This window comes from Dasypus novemcinctus, chromosome 13, assembly GCF_030445035.2.
Source record: "Dasypus novemcinctus isolate mDasNov1 chromosome 13, mDasNov1.1.hap2, whole genome shotgun sequence".
NCBI lineage: Eukaryota > Metazoa > Chordata > Mammalia > Cingulata > Dasypodidae > Dasypus > Dasypus novemcinctus.
In genome coordinates this window covers 24,452,181-24,469,083 of record NC_080685.1, presented here as the reverse complement: position 1 = coordinate 24,469,083, position 16,903 = coordinate 24,452,181, and the positions used below count along the sequence as shown (strand labels likewise).

The window sequence follows — 16,903 nt, the reverse complement described above, 5'->3', positions numbered from 1 at the left end:
TATACAGCTCCTGGTTCTAATCCCTAACCCAATATTTGCTTCCAAAAATCTTCCTCATCTTAGTTAATGACAATTTAATTCTTCTGTGATAAAGGCCAATAATCTTGGAGTGATCCTGAACTGTTCCTCTCCAATCCATCAGCAAATTCCCCAGGCCCTATCTTCAAAGTATATACAGATTCACCTACTTCTACTACGACTGTATTTATGCCTGGATTAAGTAGTAGCCTTCTAACTGCTTTCTCTTGCTTTCACCTCACGGTGATCATAATTCACACATCACAAAGATCATGCTACTGTTCAAAACCATCCTTTGGCTTTCTTTCCTGATCTTAAAATGTCCTACAAGATTTGCTCCTTTCCTTTATCTCTATTACCTCATCTACTACTCTTCCCTTCATTCAGCTTCAGAACCCTGATCTTTTTGTTCTTTGAACATGCCAAGCAAAATCTCACCTCAAGGCCTATGTACTTACGCTTTCTTCCTAGACTGCTCTTCATTCAGTTATCTGCACGGTTTTTGCTTCCTCATCTCCTTCAAAATTTTATTCAAATGTTACTATTACTAGATAATTTACTTATTGTTTATTGTTCATTGTTTGACTCCCTCTACTAGAATATAAACTCCGTTAAGGGTAGGGATCTTTGTTTTGTTCACTGATATATCCTAAACTTACCTGAACAATTAAATACCTAATATTTGTTGAATTAAAGGGTGAATCTTTTTCAACAGTGGTTCTTGCAGGCATCAGTACCTGCTGAAGTCTGTTTTTTTGTTTTCTAAAGGATGGAAATTCCTAAAAGCCAAGAATTGTTTCATATTGTCTGTGCATCCAGGACCTAGGATAGTGCCAGCCCTAATAAGTGCTCAATAAATAAGACCTGCCACTACTGCTTTCCTCATTTTATCAATAAGCTTGTATTCTTCCCTTTCTTCAAAATGCTCTAAACCTGTGACTCTGAAAAGCATGTTTGCGGGGTGAAGTATAGTTTTGAAACTTTATTTATTTATTCCCCCCCCATTGTCTGCCCTCTGCATCCATTCGCTGTGTCCTTCTGTGACCGCTTCTATCCTTATCAGCGGCACCAGGAATCTGTTTCTTTTTTGTTACGTCATCTTGTTGTCAGCTCTCTGTGTGTGCGGCACCATTCTTAGGCAGGCTGCACTTTCTTTCATGCTGGGCGGCTGTCCTTACAGGGCGCACTCCTTGCACATGGGGCTCCCCTATGTGGGGGACACCCCTGTGTGGCAGGGCACTCCTTGCACACATCAGCACTGCACATGGGCCAGCTCCAGAGGGGTTAAGGAGGCCCGGGGTTTGAACCATGGACCTCCCATGTGGTAGACAGACACCCTATTCATTGGGCCAAGTCTGCTTCCCAGTTTTGAAATTATTATGTTCAGTATTATGACACAATCTCATATGAGAAATGAAAAAAAAAATCAGTTATTTTCAAGTTATAAAAACTAAAATCCCATGGTCTTCTTGGGATAGCAGGTTCACCAGAAAACGCAGTTATTCCCTGGGAAGGTTACTACAATTTCCCAGGGAGCATGAGATTTCTGTATCAAAGACTTGTTTTAAAAAGTTGGAGAAATACATGTCAAAACCTACCTTCCCTGACATGTTCGGAATAATGGAATAAAGCCCAAGTTCCAACTTGGCAGGATTGTTGTAAGTCTTTAATTTTGTTTCATGGCTTTTAATAGTCTGGGTTCAATTCCCCTTGGTATTGAAGGGAAATGTTTTGTAGGAACAGATTGTTTTTACACTTTTTTGGAACCTGATGGGTTTAAACCCTTAGTCTTCCAATTACTAGCTGTGAATCCTTGGGGTAATTGTTTATTATGAGACTGTTTCCTCAACTATAAAATGAGAATAACCTTTACTTCAAAAGACTATTGTGAGGATTAAATATCACATAGTAAGATTCAATAAATCATTGCTATTATATTCCTTCAAGAAGTATTTATTGAGCATCTAAATGCTGGGCATTATACTAAGTAATGGAAATATAGAGGTAAAAAAGACAAAGATGCAGCTTTTGGGGAAGTTAAAGTGAATGGAAGGAGAAAAACAACCAATAAAGCACAATATAGCATGATTATAGAAATAAACTATTCTAGAAGTAAACTTATCAAGATACAAAAAAGAGAGTACAAGAAAGGAACCTGATAAAGGGATCAGGGAAGGCATCTCAGAGAACATCCAATCTGAAAGCTCTTGTACAGAGGAGGAGAAAACAGTATGTGCTGTGATCCTGAAGTGTATCTGAATGGACAAATGGCAGGAAAGAAAAGCAGGGTTCAATCATCAAGGGCTAAATGGCTAAATCTCCCTTGGATTTTATCTTAAAAGCAATGGGGAACCAATTACCAGCTTAAGCAAGAAAGTGAAAAGAGCAGTGTTACACTTTTGAACAATCATTCTGGTCAAAGTGTGAAGGGGCTGGAGCCAGGCAACACTGAAGCAGGGAAATGGATCAAATGGCTACTTATATACAGAACAGTTAGGGTGGTAGCTAGGACCAGGTTTGGGCATAGACCAGAAAGGACTGTAATTAAATGGATGCTGGGGATGGTTGAGTGAAGAGGAAGAACTAAAGATCAGCTTTCTGGATGGCATAACTAAGATTAATTGCTAACATTTATTGAATTCTTATTATGTGCTAAGTACTGGACATACATTATCTTATTTAAGCCTCATCCCAAACCTGTAGATACCATTATCTCTATTTTACAGGGAAAACAAGGTAACTAACTCGCCAAGATCACTACTGTATCCAGATATTTTTGACTAAGTAAAAGATTATGTAAGCTAGTAGGCACATAGCAGAAGCTCCAACATTTTTCTTTCCCTTCAATTACTTACATTTAACATATCACTCTGTTACTTTTCTTGTTAGTATACATAGTGAATTATTATTCCTTAGAATTTTCAGTTAACATGTAGGCAAATTCTTATTTCTTACCTAGTGCATTTTGAAAACTTGAAAGTAGAATGTGAAAGTTACTCAAAATAGTCCCAATTTTAAAGATGTACCTATTTCCAAAGCATTATAAAACTCCTAAATTACGAAGGTAGCAGGCCTGCCAGGGGCAATCCAGTGGTCAGCAGAGATCTGAGAAGCGCCCAGGATCAGGATGGGAGGTACTGCATCAATCACCCAGTAATTGGGTTAACACCAAACCAGCCATCCCTTGAACCCACTGCAGGGGTAAAGGAATAAAGAAATTCCTATGCATTAACACCATGCAGGTTATCTTCTGGCTTCCCAGAGCAGGGAGTGGAAGAGAAGTGTTTCTTCCTCCATCACAGAACAAGTAGATGAGGACTTCAGCCAGCAACTTCCTTTTACACATGAGATCTCTCAACTGGCTAAGTGCATGGACAATGGTCAGGACTGGAAATCAGGATACCTATCACAGACAAATAAACAGCTCTTAGTCAATCCTCAGTATTTTTGAGAGCTCAAAAGCACCTTCAGGCCCAGAGACCACAGTGCCAAGTACAAATCTGGTTCTGCTATCATAAACATGCCCTACCACTTTGGCAGAGGCCAGGCCTTTATACTTCAGCAAAAGCAATTGGTAGGACACCAGGCCATGGCTCAAAATCATTCAAAAGTGATATACTAAAGATCAAATTCAGATGTTGAAAAGTGACTTAGAAGTATCAATGCATAAACTTAAGTACAGGTTATACCAAAGGAACAAAGGTGAAGACAGCCTGTATATAGAATTTCTTCAACCTCAATGTAAATTTTCAGAGGGCAAGGACCAGATCCTTCATTCTTAAGCTTTATCTAAGCAGTGCCTAATAGTATGCTTTATTCACCTGGGCCTCACGATGAGCATGTCTTGAGAGGCAAGGACACTTGGTTCCACCATATCTAATTAAGCAGGCCTTGCTTAATCAATCAACAAGTATGGTAACCGTGAAAGGGAGAAAAGATATTGAAGGTAGAATTAAGGCCAAAGGAAAACTTAAGCCACTCTCCTTTACCACAAGAGGGCAATGTTCAAACACTAGCAATCTAGAAAGGAAAGAGGCTTGGCAGTCTGCTCTCTGTTTATTTCCTTTTATAATACCCTGCTGAGAGGGCTGCAGCCTGGGTGAGGAGGGGTGGGTTAGCCGCCTCCACCTCCCTGCAGGGGTTGGCGCCACTTCCCTTACACTAGCAGCATGGCTGTCAGGGGACCAAGGCCAGAGGAAACAAACAGCCAGAGAGGAAGCAGAGCAGCTGGTCTTCCCACAGTGGTCAGTCACCCCTAGCTGTCAGAGACACATACCCAGCAGTGCCTGATGGGAGAAGTACCTGCTGAGAGGCGGCAAAGGGAGGAGAGGGAACACTTCCACCTGGCAATGATTCTCAAACTTTAGCATGCATCAGAAATCACCTGCAGGGCTTGTTTAGCCTGCTGGGCCCTCTCAAATTCAGAAGGTCTAGAGTTGGGTCCCAGAATTTGCATTTCAAACAAATTCCTCAGTAAAGCTGATGCTGTTGAACTAAGGACCACACTTTGAGATCCACTGTATACAACATTGCGGACTCTGTGCCTTTCTTTCTCTTCAAACTCCCATTTCCTCTTTCCTACCGCCTATCTACTGCTTTATGTCTTCTCCACCATCCCTTCCCTAGCTTCTAAATAATAGGAAAACTAGAGAGTTGAAAACAGAAAGCAGGAGTACTTATTAGGTTAGATTTGTCTTAAGGAATCCTCTGGGCAAGGATTCCACTACTCTAGTTAGATTGACGGATGCTCCAGAAGCAAAATGTATTCCAAGCACATACATGCTTCCCTGCCTTCTCTTTACTTAGCAAGTGGAAGATAGTTCAGTAAACAGTAACAATGCTTTTTCCATTAATAAGATCTTGTTTTAGGGTTCATAATAATAGGAAATGGGAGATATTTTTACTACATTTTAGAAATTTCCTCGCCTCTCTTAGGCTACTTTTTGAGTCAGTTTCTCTTTCATTTAATAACAGAGAAGGTCCACTCCTGCCAGTGGGATTGCCTCTATATATACAGGCCTTCTTGCATATTCTTGATTGAATTTATTGTAGAGAAAGGTAAGAGAAAATGGGCTGGAAAAAAAAAGGTGGAAACACGAACTGTATGAGGATTTTCATACTAGGCCTCCTATCCAAAGGCCTCAGCAACCCTGCCACGGATCCGCCCGATTCTTTCGCATCAAGAAGTTGATCTTCCGAGCCATTTCCATGTTGTAGATCCGCCGACAGGTTTCATAGCTTTCCCGCTGTCGCCGGCGGCATGGCTTCTCGTAGTACCGCCGTCGCTTAATATCCTCAATGAGCCCATCCATGGTAAGGATTCTGTATAAAGGCAGGCAATGAGGTCAGAAGCTAGGGCTCATTATTCTTCTTCTCCAGTCTCACAGATGGTCAGAAGTCAACTGACCAAACAATTGGTCAATTGACCAAAAATTGTATGGCCAGAAATGGTGGCTTAGCCACCTACTCAGAGCGCTCCCATAGGAATTTGTAGGGAAATTTTTAAAAAAATTTACGTAGTCCTTGTTTTGGGGCAGTTTACAGTCAGGGTCATGGCATCAACCTTTTTTCTATCATAACACACCTGAGGGTTATGACACAGTCCCATGAAAAAAGTGGCTCTCTATGGTAGTGATTCTCAACCAAGGGGTTATTTCAGAAGCTTCAAAGGGATTGAGAGGGGAAAAGATGTGGCTCAAGTGGTTGAGCGCCTGCTTCCCACATGAGAGGTCCCAGGTTTGTTCCCCAGTGCCTTGTAAAAACAAAACAAAACAAAAAAAACCCAAGCAAACAAATAAACAAAAACAACTCAGGGCAGCCAATGTGGCTCAGTGGTTGAAAGCCGACTTCCCACATAAGACGTCCAAGGTTCCATCCCTGGCCTCAGTACCTCAAACAGACAAACCAACAAACAGAAACAAACAAACAAAAAAAACCAAAGGGAGTGATAGTTAGTTATTTGTATTTGGAGAAAAAAAATCACTGGGTGATTCCTATTTAACACTTAGCAGGGAGTACAGTTCTATTCCTACTACATTTATTCCCTGCCATAGTTGAAGTCTGTAGGTCTGAGTAATCTCTGGGCCTAAATTAAAATCTAAATACAGGGAACGCAATAGCCCCTATCACACCAGTGATACAAAAGGAAGCATTAAAATCCAGCCTCACCCATCATCTTCCCAAGTACTACATGCCCCACCCACACTACTTTGCTGGCTCCTCCCTTGAACATAATTCAATACCAAGTCTTTACTCATGCTGTTTCCTCAAACGAGAATCCACTCCCCATTCCCTAAACCAGCTGCCAACATTATGATTGAAGTTCTTTTCATCTTTTTGATACCAAGGACTAATGCCACCTCTCCACAGAGCTTTCCATTCTCTTAATCAGAGAAAATAATTTATTTTATGGAAGCCTATTCAGCAGTTAATTTCATTCTGCCAGTCTGTTACTTATACAAATGTCTCCCTCATTAGACTTAAAACTTCCTGAAGAGAAAAACCATATTTCATAAACCCTACTTTTGTAAGCGTCTATAAAACTGAGCTCAATCTGTTCCTTTCCTGCCTACCCAATTCCTTGCAATGCAGCCTTTCTTCTTGAATTTATAACATCCCTATCCCAAACTCACCTCTTTGTTCTCACTAAGCTAAGAAGACACTGGATCTTATTCTAATCCCTAGGATCCTGAGAGTTCTGACTCCATGGATTTGGTTCTCTCTCTTAACGCTTGAGAAGGCCTTCCATTCCTGGAATTGTTTACATGGCCTAATTCCTGCTTACCCTGTCTTTTATGCAAAAAGTAAGTCACAAATAAAACCAGAGTAAGGAGGTGAAGCACGACTATTATAAATGGAAGAAGGGTAATAGAAGTGGAAGGAAATAAAAATAAGAGAAACCACCAGGTATTTCTACCCAGTGGGAAACCCTATTTATTGCTGCTATGTTATACCACAAAGCCCAACACAACAATAGATTGAGCACAAATTGAAAAGAATTGAGCTTTGGGTAAATTACAAATGTGAATACACATGGGAACTGATGTTCTATGGTATCCTTCCTCAGGCTCCTGCTGTTTAATATCAAGAATGATTTGTAGGCTAGTAGAGAATCATGTTTGTATAGATCAGTTTGTCTAGGTTTTAATGCAGGGAGATGAGGCAACAAGGGAATTGCTACAAACTCCCAGAAGCAGAAGTAGATTAATGCAAGTTCTGTTGGAAATATAGTCATGTCCAGAAGTTATGGTGGATGCATTACTCTTAGAATAGAAAAACGGGGCACCAAAGACCAAAAGACTCAATATACAGGCCCATGCAGGGTCTCCTTCCCCAGTTTACCCTTAAAATTGGTATCCCTTGAGGTTCTGCCAATATGTAAATCTCCTCCTCTCAGGGTCTTTTCCAGTGGGTCTTAACCCTGATGAACAATGAAATCATCTCCTAGAGAGTTTTTCAAATCCCCTGAGATATGTTTATTTAATTGGTCTGGAGTGGGGCCACTAGGAATTTTTTTTTTAAGACTTATTACAATATTTAATTATTCCCCTCCACCCCTTGTCATTTTTCGCTCTTTCTGTCTGCTCTCAGCTCTCTACATTGGCGCAGGCCAGCTTGCCTTCACCAGGAGGCCTCAGGAATCTAACCAAGGGCCTCCCGTATGGCAGACAGGAGCCCATTTGCTTGAGTCACATCGGCTTCCCACTAGGAACTTTTTAAAAGCTCCCCAGGTTATTCTAATATATAGCCATTGTTAAGAATTGACTCAGGGAAGCAGAAGTGGCTTAAGCGTTTGGGCTCCTGCCTACCACACAGGAGGTCCCAGGTTCAGTTCCCGGTATCTCCTGGAGAAGATGAGTGAGACAGTGACCTGGCACAACAGGCACAGTGAGCTGATGCAACAAGATGACACAACAAGGAAACATGGGGAGGAGAGACAATGAGAGACACAACAGGGAGCTGAGGTGGTTCAAGTGATTAATTAAGTGCCTCTCTCCCACATGGGAGGTCCCAGGTTCAGTTCCCAATGCCTCCTAAAGAGAAGATGAGCAGACAGCACATAGCAAGTGAAAGCAAGGGGGTGGGGGTGGGGAATTTAAAAAAAACAACAAACCAATGTGGCAGTACTCACAATTGCCAAAAGATGGAAGCAACCCAAGTGTCCATCAACTGAGAATGGATAAATATGTGGTAAAAGCACAAACAACAAGCAAACAGACAAGGGAGTGATGCGGGGCGGGGGAAGCCCTACTTCCAATGGGTTCACACGCAGGAATGGATTAAGTTTTTTAAAAAAACCCAGCCTGAGGGAGCAGGTATAGCTCAAGTGGTTGAGTACCTGCTTCCCATGTACAAGGTCCCAAGTTCAATCCCCCAGTACTTCCTAAAAACAAAACAAACAAACAAACAAAAACACCAACTCTCATTGGGAAGCAGATGTAGCTCAGTGATTGAGCACCTTCTTCCCATGTATAAGGTCCTGGGTTTCAATTCCCGCTACCACCTGAAAAAAAAAAGGAAAAAAAAAAACCCAGCCCACACCCCAGACCAATTAAATCACAATGTGGGAAAGGGGAGGACTTGAGCATCTTTTTTTTTTATTATTGTTATTATTGTTTTGTCAGAAAATGCAGAAAAGCTTGGAAACTACTGGTCTAAGCTTAAGGCCCTAAACAATTGAGCTTCACCCTACCTTTCTAGTTTATCTTTAATAACTTGCCCCATAATCCTATGCCCTAGTCACATGCACCACTTACAGTTCCCCAAACATACCACATCTATTTTTTAAACTTTGTCCCCAATGTTCCCTTTACTTGGAGCATAATTCCTTTCCTTTCCTGTTTTATGAAATCCTATTTATTGTTCAAAGGCCCAAATTAATTGCTACCACATCAGTGAACTGGTCCAGGTAAAATCAATCATTCCTTCCCTCTGTTCTCAAACCTTGAGGTACTGGGGAATGAACCCGGGACCTCATAGTTGCACTCAACCACTGAGCTACACCAGCTCTACTGTTCCCAAACCTTAATATGCAAGAGTCATCTGAAAATTTGAAAAAACAGACCGCTGTGCCACCCCCAGTTTCTTTTTCAGTAGGTATGGGGTGGGGACCAAGAATTTGCATTTCTGACAAGTTCCCAAGGGATACTGCTGCTACTGGTAAAGAACCACTGCCCTAACACATCATCACTCATACCTCTTTTATAGCACTGATAAAGCAGTATTATATGTAACCACATGTAATTGTTTTTTATCTCCCTTTCTAAATTGTGCGTTTTCTAGGATTAGAAATCAAATTATTTATTCATTTTTGCATCTAACATAATGCTTAGCAAAGAATGGATTATCAGTAAATATATGACAAAATTGAATCCTCTAAGTGACTGACAAATATTCACAGATTAAGTGACTTACTGATATATACAGTTCTTCGGGATATTAGCATAGAAAGTCTCACTAGTATAACTTTTACATCCATGACCCTAATTACAATCTTATGAAATCAGCTAGGAAAGTGATGTCATCTTTTTACAGATTAGGACGTTGACGCTCAGTGGGGTTGACTTGCCCAAGATTGCAGGATGGGGCTAGAAGTAGAATTCAGGTCCTTAGTTCAGTGCTATACAACAGTATTCTACTTCTCAAACAAAAACCACCAAGGTTCAGAAAACAAAACAAATTCTAGCCTTGCTCATGGGCAAAGGAGACAATGAAGGTGGAAAGAGTTGGGCTAGGTTCCTCTGTTAGAGTAAAGAGGAGATAGAAACCAAGAAGACATAACACACCAAGGGAAAGGAATGATCCAAACATCTACACATGTATTTCTGCCAGACCTATTTATTGCTGTTTAATAAAGAACCCCAGGCCTACAAGAATTTGGACTAGTCAAATACAGGGGGAAAAAAAGCCCCTGAAAGAAAAAGGTGCTAAGATTAGATATATAATATGAAAAGGACAAGGAGACTGTATTTGAGGAGAGACTATAAAAAGGACAGAGACCTTGGATATGACATCATTCAGAAGAGGATGCTTTTGGAATGACAAAGACAGTTTAAAAGTAGGATGAAATAAAATTGCAGAAGGAGGAGAGAGTTTAGATATCTAGTCAGGTATCCTACTGGAGTTTTAAAAGAGTTTTTCACCAGAGGTGATCATCTGGCCAGGTAAATGTCTATGTTATCAAGCAAGGAGGCAAGACAAGAAGAAAAATAACAAAGGAAATAAAAGGTGGAGGAGGAAAGATCAGTGGTCCCCAAAATAATGATGAGGTTGGTATATGTTGTTACCTGGATAGTTCTACTTCCAAAACATAGACCAAATATATATAAGATATACCTTCTAGTCATCCTAAAAAAGCACAGATTACCCTCAAATGCTCTAGAATCCCTGCAGTAGAGGCATCTACTCAACATCATCTTTAATAAAAAACAAAGCAGGCAGGAAACAGTTTTGCAGAACTCACAAAGTAAACAGGGAGCGTGTTACTAATGATGCTTCTACTTCCAAAGATAGTTCAAGGACCAGCAGACCAAGAGTTTTAGGATAAACAAAGCAGCCTGGAGATCAGGTGCCTGGCAACCTAACACTGAAGGACAAATGAGCTGCTAGTTTTAATGAAATTTAATAGATTATGTAAAAGAAGACTAGCTGCCTGGGGGAAGAGAGGGGCCGTGGTTGGAGTGGCAGACTCACACGTCATCGTAGCCAGCCTGCATTAAGACCAATGTGTATGCAGGACTCAATGGGCCCAGAAGCTCACCCACCATTAGAGTCAACCAGGCATGTTGCCAGCATGCCTGCTTTTTCTTGCTTGGGGGCCAATCATGCAGGGCTTCCTAGCAATGCCCACTATCAACCTCTTCATCCTAGGGTACCAAGCCCCATATATATACGACAGGCATTTTGTGGTGGTTTCACTGGGCAGACAGGTGGGCTAGTTTCTTTGTTAACACTACCTCTGTGATCCACTCCAAATGTGCTAAAGTTTTAATCCCTCCCTCTCCCCTCATTTGCCCTCCTACCTACTGATGTAGACAATGGAACAAGCAATTTATTTTTAAACTACCAACTATCAGAAAGCTGAGAGAGATAAGAAGTTTGGAATGTGAGAGAGATATACAGAAAAAGGTGACCAGAGAGAGGACATTAGGAAAAAGCAGAGGAAAAAAAAAGTAAAGTTCAACATCAGAAAATACTGGGAATAATGTGCAGGGACGCAGGAAGACTGTGACACTCCAGAATCAGCCTGCTCACACTTACAGGCTCTAAAGTCCTTGCCTTCTGCTATGTCCTTTCTCTTCCCTCACCTACCACCCACTCCCAACTAGGATCAAGAATGATTTTAGAGGGAAACGGACTTGGCCCAGTGGTTAGGGCGTCTGTCTACCACATGGGAGGTCCGCGGTTCAAACCCGGGGGCCTCCTTGACCCATGTGGAGCTGGCCCATGCGCAGTGCTGATGCGCGCAAGGAGTGCATTGCCACGCAGGCGGAGGGGAGCCCCACGCGCAAGGAGTGCGCCCGTGAGGAGAGCCACCCAGCGTGAAAAGAAAGTGCAGCCTGCCCAGGAATGGCGCCGTCCACACTTCCCGTGCCGCTGACGACAACAGAGGCGGACAAAGAAACAAGATGCAGCAAATAGACACCGAGAACAGACAACTGGGGTAGGGGGGGAAATTAAATAAATAAATAAATCTTTTTTTTTAAAAAAAAAGAATGATTTTAGATAAAATAAAAATAATGAAGTAAAAATAGGAAAAGCAAAAACCTAATGTTGATTAAACAAAAAAAAGATATTGGATGTCTGTGTCAGGCTGTGCTTTTAACCACTTAAACTATAGTCTGTGGCTTTAATAAAGAGTAGTAAAGCTGTGGCTACTTTCTTAATATGGCTATAAGAAATGGTTTGACATTGTTACACCACAAGGTGGGTTTTTTTTTTTTTTTTGGTCCTTTGTCAAAGTAGCCAATTACCTAAATGCAAATTCTTGCTTGTGTTATTTGTACTTTAGGAAGGAGAAGGGAGTGAGGTGAGCTGAAGTTCAGCCTTTGGAAATTTATTTTCCCATCAAGTAACAGCTGCCCTTTGATGCCCTTCAATAAAATGAAAATTTCAACCAAATGGGCCAGAGGACCCATCTAAAGCCACAGAAATAAACCATAGAGAAAAAGGGTGAAATTATATGCAAGACATTCCTTTCTCAAATTGAGCATTTTATCTCACTAGCTAATTCACTACAGTCTACATGTCACCCATTAAGCATTCATTTTGTGCTTCTGATAGAGGGGCAGAGAAAGGTAATTAGGCATCTTATTTCCCTCATTTACATGCCAGTAGAAGGTATGAAATAGGAGAGTTGGGGAGTGAACAGTGAAGGGAAAGAAATGAAACAGAGCACTTAGAATATCTGAATTCTCAATGCAAAATTGCAGAGGAAATAGGTCCTACCCAAAGATGTGATTGGCATGCACAGACAGAGAATGAGATGAAGAGGCTTACCCAAGACCAGTTCCCTTTAAAAGACATACAGGAAGCGGACATGGCTCAACTGATAGAGCATCCATCTACCATATGGAGGGTTCAGGGTTCAATCCCCAGGGCCTCCTGACCCATGTGGTAAGCTGGCCCATGCACAGTGCTGTGGCATGCAAGGAGTGCTGTGCCACGCAGGGGCATCCCCATGTAGGAGTGCCCCATGCGCAAGAAGAGCTGCCCTGTGTGAAAAAAGTGCAGCCAGCCCAGGAGTGGTGCTGCACACACAGAGAGCTGATGCAGCAAGATGACGCAGTTTCCCAGTGCTGCCAGATAACGCAAGTGGACATAGAAGAACACACAGCAAAATGGACACAGACAGCAAACAATGTGGGGCGGGGGGGGGGGGGGGGATTAAATAAATAAATACAAATAAAAGACATTCAAACCATCCCTAGCCTGCAAGTGTTTCACAGTTACAAAGCTTCTGAAAGCAACTTTGCTTTCATTTACTGTGGTCTTCTGCCATCCAGCCCTTCATACCTAGAATCCTTTACTTTGCTAAAAAAACTAAGTGCCCTCTGAGTACCCAAGAAACCTCACCAATATTTAAACCCAATCCAATAAGTATTCTTAACAGGCAAATGACCACCATAGGTCTCACCTCTTCCAGAGAATGACTTAGACTAAATAATATAGAATAAAGTAGAGCAAAGAACACTACACTAAAAAGCAGATCTGTGTTTTCTGCTCCTACCAACCATTCAATAATTGTGTGACCCAAAAAAAAAAATAATTTACTCTTCCTAAGGTTTCCTTACCTATGAAATAAAGCTACCACCTTGCCATCCTTAAGGCAAAGAGCCAGCTCAAACAAACTTTTATGATCACTGTCATACAATTCTTTGATAATTCAACTCAAGCATTTGTTGCACTGAATCCTGCTTCATACTGAGAAAATGATGAATGAACCATGCCAGAAAGTCAAAAACTTTACAACTGGTGATAATAGAAGCTAGTCATTCTTTAGTAGGGCCATTCTATAGCTCTTACCCTAATATTAAAAATCTTTCAAGATAATTCCTCCACTCCAGCCAGTTCATTTCCATCTACATATTTTTGCTTTTTGTAACCCTCCTTGAAACTTGCAATGCCTTCCCATCTCTTGCTTGCTTCTCCAAGATCCCAATATGAATTTAGCTTTTCCATTAGCTTTGTCTCACATCAATCCCTCCTTTAGCATTCTATTTATTATATATTTATTACTGTTTCTTCGTTTATATTCTCTAGCAACTTCATACCTTGATCTTCCCTTTGAGCTGACTCTTTAGGATGATCACCTGTTGAATAAGCTTCATACAAAGGTTTTGAGAAGAACTTCCTTTTTTTAGATAATAAACTGAGTAGGGGATAGGGACAGAGTCAACAAACTGAATATCCAGCGTTAGCAATGATGAGAAGAATATATGACAGAGGAAGGAAAGAATAATCACCCAACTTTCTAGCGAATTGGTCTAGGCATGATTGTGATCCCTTAATAGTTACCTGTTTAGGGTTCTGTATGCACCTTCCACATTCCCTTCCTGTACCATCACAGTCCTGGCAACAAACTTCAGATGTCTTGCCATGACCTTCTATTTAAGTGTCTTCACTCTGCAGGATGGGTAAGTAAAGTATACAGACTAGGTAAAAAATAGAAATACAACGACAGAGGACAGACTCCACCATGCTACTCATTCAGGGTCTGGTAACTGTGCTCCCGGACGTTCAAGGCAGATCACATGACGTCCTCACATCCTAAAACAGTGGTTCTTAACCTTTGTTTCACGGATCCCTTTGCCAGTCAGGTGAAAACTACCGACCGCTTCTCAGGGTGTAGCAGCATATAGTTTTAGGACGCAAAACTAGCATAGGGTCTAACAACTATCCGTAATTTCTAAGTATGGAGGAGCACAAGCAATTTTTCGAAATATGCAACTGTAATGTGATATTTAAATGAGTACCACTGTAGTTTATTGCATTCATAAGTGAAGGGGACGCTAGATTTCAGGTCACAGAAAAATAAAGACAATAAGTTGATATTTTTTCATTTCAAGCTCATGGACCCCCTGAAATCCGTGGACCCCGGGTTAAGAACCCCTGTCCTAGAAGATACATATGAACGGTTATCAAGAATCCCTCGTTCTCTTTGAGAGGACGAATCCTACCCCTGGGAAAAAGAAAAAGAGATGGTAGAAGGGTGTCACCACGGAGACTTGCGTCGCCAGGCACCGGAGAACCCGAGCAGCAGAGACGCGCAGCTGGCCACTCCCCGATTCTCGCTCACGAACCCAGGAGGGTTTGCGATGGGAGGTGGGGAAGGGTTCTTTCTTGGTCTTTAAGAAATAGGGAAACCGCACACGCACTCGCCCTCCTTTCCCAAACCCGAGCGAAAGCTCCTCACCCGCGCCCCCAGGCCCCAGTCCACCCAGAGCGGGCTCGCGGCCGGAAGCGGAAATACGTAATCACCAGCGCCGCGCAGGGAAGCCGAAGCTGAAAGGAGAGAGCAGTATGTGGAAGCCGCGGAAGCAGCCTACCAGCTGCTCCCTGCCCCGTCCCCGGGCCTGCCCGGACTCTACACTTTACAAAGTAAACCAGTCCTTGACTTAAATTCCACTGAGGCGGTTTTATCGCCTTTCTCTGGAGTCGTCTACCTGCCGCCACTGAGTATGTCAGTCTCATTCCATACCCCTTTAATTCTACTAAAATCCTCAATAGGTTTTAAAGCCATTCTGGAAAATGAGAGAAATAGGTGAAGCTTCTTGAGCATACTTCCTGTTTTCTCGGGAAAGGTCACAGATTTTTTGAGATCTGCCCTCCGGACGAAAAACATTTTCACACCCCTCACCTACTTAAAAACTAAGGAAAAGAAACGAAGTGAACATGTCGTGAGTTTCCTGTAACATCATTGCCTGGGCCGGTTCATTAAATAAAGAAATGGAAATACCTGTAGCATTTAGAATCAAAGAATCTATTATTTTTGCTTCTATCTCAATTTCCTTCCTAGGAAGTAGGAAAAAGTCTCAAAAAAAGAAAGGTTCCTAGGCTGGTACTTGCCTAATGAGGTTCTTTGAGTACCTTTCCTAAAACACACACACACATGCATCCTCGTCGAACAGACACAAAAAGTGAAGCCCTATTCAGAATAAGTCAGATCCCAGATATCAAAATAGAGCTAGACTATAACATTATGCTCTTCATTAAACTTTTATAGCATGCCTACCCTGTGCCAGATTCTATTGATACCATTCCAGTGCCTCCTGGACAACCAGAAGACAGTACATAGACAAAAAAGATAAATAGTCAAACAGTGTTGCATATGATAAATTACACGGGCAACAGCATAATGTGGTGGAAAGACACTGGGTTAAAATTTAGGAGATCTGGAATCCCATTTCTGCTACTGATCGTATTTGCACAAGTCACTTAAACAAAGGAGTCAGAAAACTGCTTGCAGGCCAAATTCAGCTCTACCCCATTTTTCCATAAATAAAGCTCTATTGGAACATAGCCACACTCATTTATTTGTATTTTACGTATTTATTTGCATATTATATCTTGCCCTACAAGAGGAGAGCTGGGTAGTTTCAACAGAGATGTATGGCTTACAAAGCCTAAAATATTTATATTTACCATCTGGTCCTTTACCAAAAAGTTTTGCTGACCCCTGACTTAAACTATTTCCTCTGTGAAATTTGTGAAATGGGACTAATAATTCCCCTGGTCAGTCCCACAAAATTTTCTTGTGTATTTAAATGGAATAAAATATGGAAATCCCTGTAGTTCAAAAGAAAGGATACGAAAAATAGTATTTTTGAGAGCATACTAAATACCAAACTCTGTACTAGGTATTTTATGTACATGATCTCATTGGATAAAGGTCTAAACCTATATATCATTTTAACAGAAAGAATGGAGATGCAACTTGAGTTAGTCCCTGAAAGAAGAGTAGGGTTTTGGTCAGAGAACAGAAGCAGGGAAAGTCAGATAAGGTGAACAACGTGAACAAAAGCTCAGAGGCAAAAGGCTTGCACTGTTCAGAGACAAATAAGAAAACTAGTTTGGCAGGAACAGAGGGGTGATGCAGGGGAGCATAGGGAGAAAGAGAAATCTCAACTAAAGGTTTTGAATTTTCTTCTCAAAATACTTGGTAGCCCCTGAAGGATCTGAATAAGGAATGACATGCAAGGAGCATTCTAGGAAAGTTAATCTGGTTATCAGCAAAAATGGACTGAAGGTAAGAGAAACAATTGCTATGGTTGAAGTCTAGGCCAGAGTGGTGGCAAGGGGAATGGAAAGGAAGGAATGGATTTAAGAGAACTGGCAGGGAAAAGGATGTGTCTCAAGCAAATGGGCACCTGCCTCCCACATGGGG

At 41.5% G+C, this 16,903-nt stretch overlaps 1 protein-coding gene across 4 annotated transcripts; it reads right to left on the bottom strand.

Annotated features, from left to right (window-relative positions):
- Nucleotides 1-1,950: 1,950 nt before the first annotated feature.
- MRPS21 (mitochondrial ribosomal protein S21) lies at nt 1,951-15,009 on the bottom strand. 4 transcript variants are annotated; one of them, XM_071207430.1, is made up of 4 exons: nt 14,933-15,009; nt 14,035-14,142; nt 5,120-5,340; nt 1,951-3,421 (listed from the first exon to the last, which is right to left on the bottom strand). In XM_071207430.1, exons 2-3 carry the CDS (start codon nt 14,115-14,117, stop codon nt 5,160-5,162), a joined length of 264 nt encoding a protein of 87 aa, XP_071063531.1. In that variant the 5' UTR covers nt 14,118-14,142; nt 14,933-15,009; the 3' UTR covers nt 1,951-3,421; nt 5,120-5,159. The 4 variants fall into 4 exon arrangements, with proteins under 4 accessions (XP_071063531.1, XP_071063530.1, XP_071063532.1 ...); XM_071207429.1 differs by lacking the exon at nt 1,951-3,421 and having other exon boundaries at nt 5,047-5,340; XM_071207431.1 differs by lacking the exon at nt 1,951-3,421 and having other exon boundaries at nt 5,047-5,340; nt 14,697-14,963.
- Between the last annotated feature and the right edge of the window lie 1,894 nt (nt 15,010-16,903).

Bases quoted from the DNA above. Each gene is read 5' to 3' on its own strand.
- MRPS21 (XM_071207430.1), bottom strand. From the start codon at position 14,117: ATGGCAAGACATCTGAAGTTTGTTGCCAGGACTGTGATGGTACAGGAA. The intron at 5,341-14,034 runs GTAACTATTAAG...GCCTTTATACAG, and splicing joins GCATACAGAACCCTAAACAG to AATCCTTACCATGGATGGGC.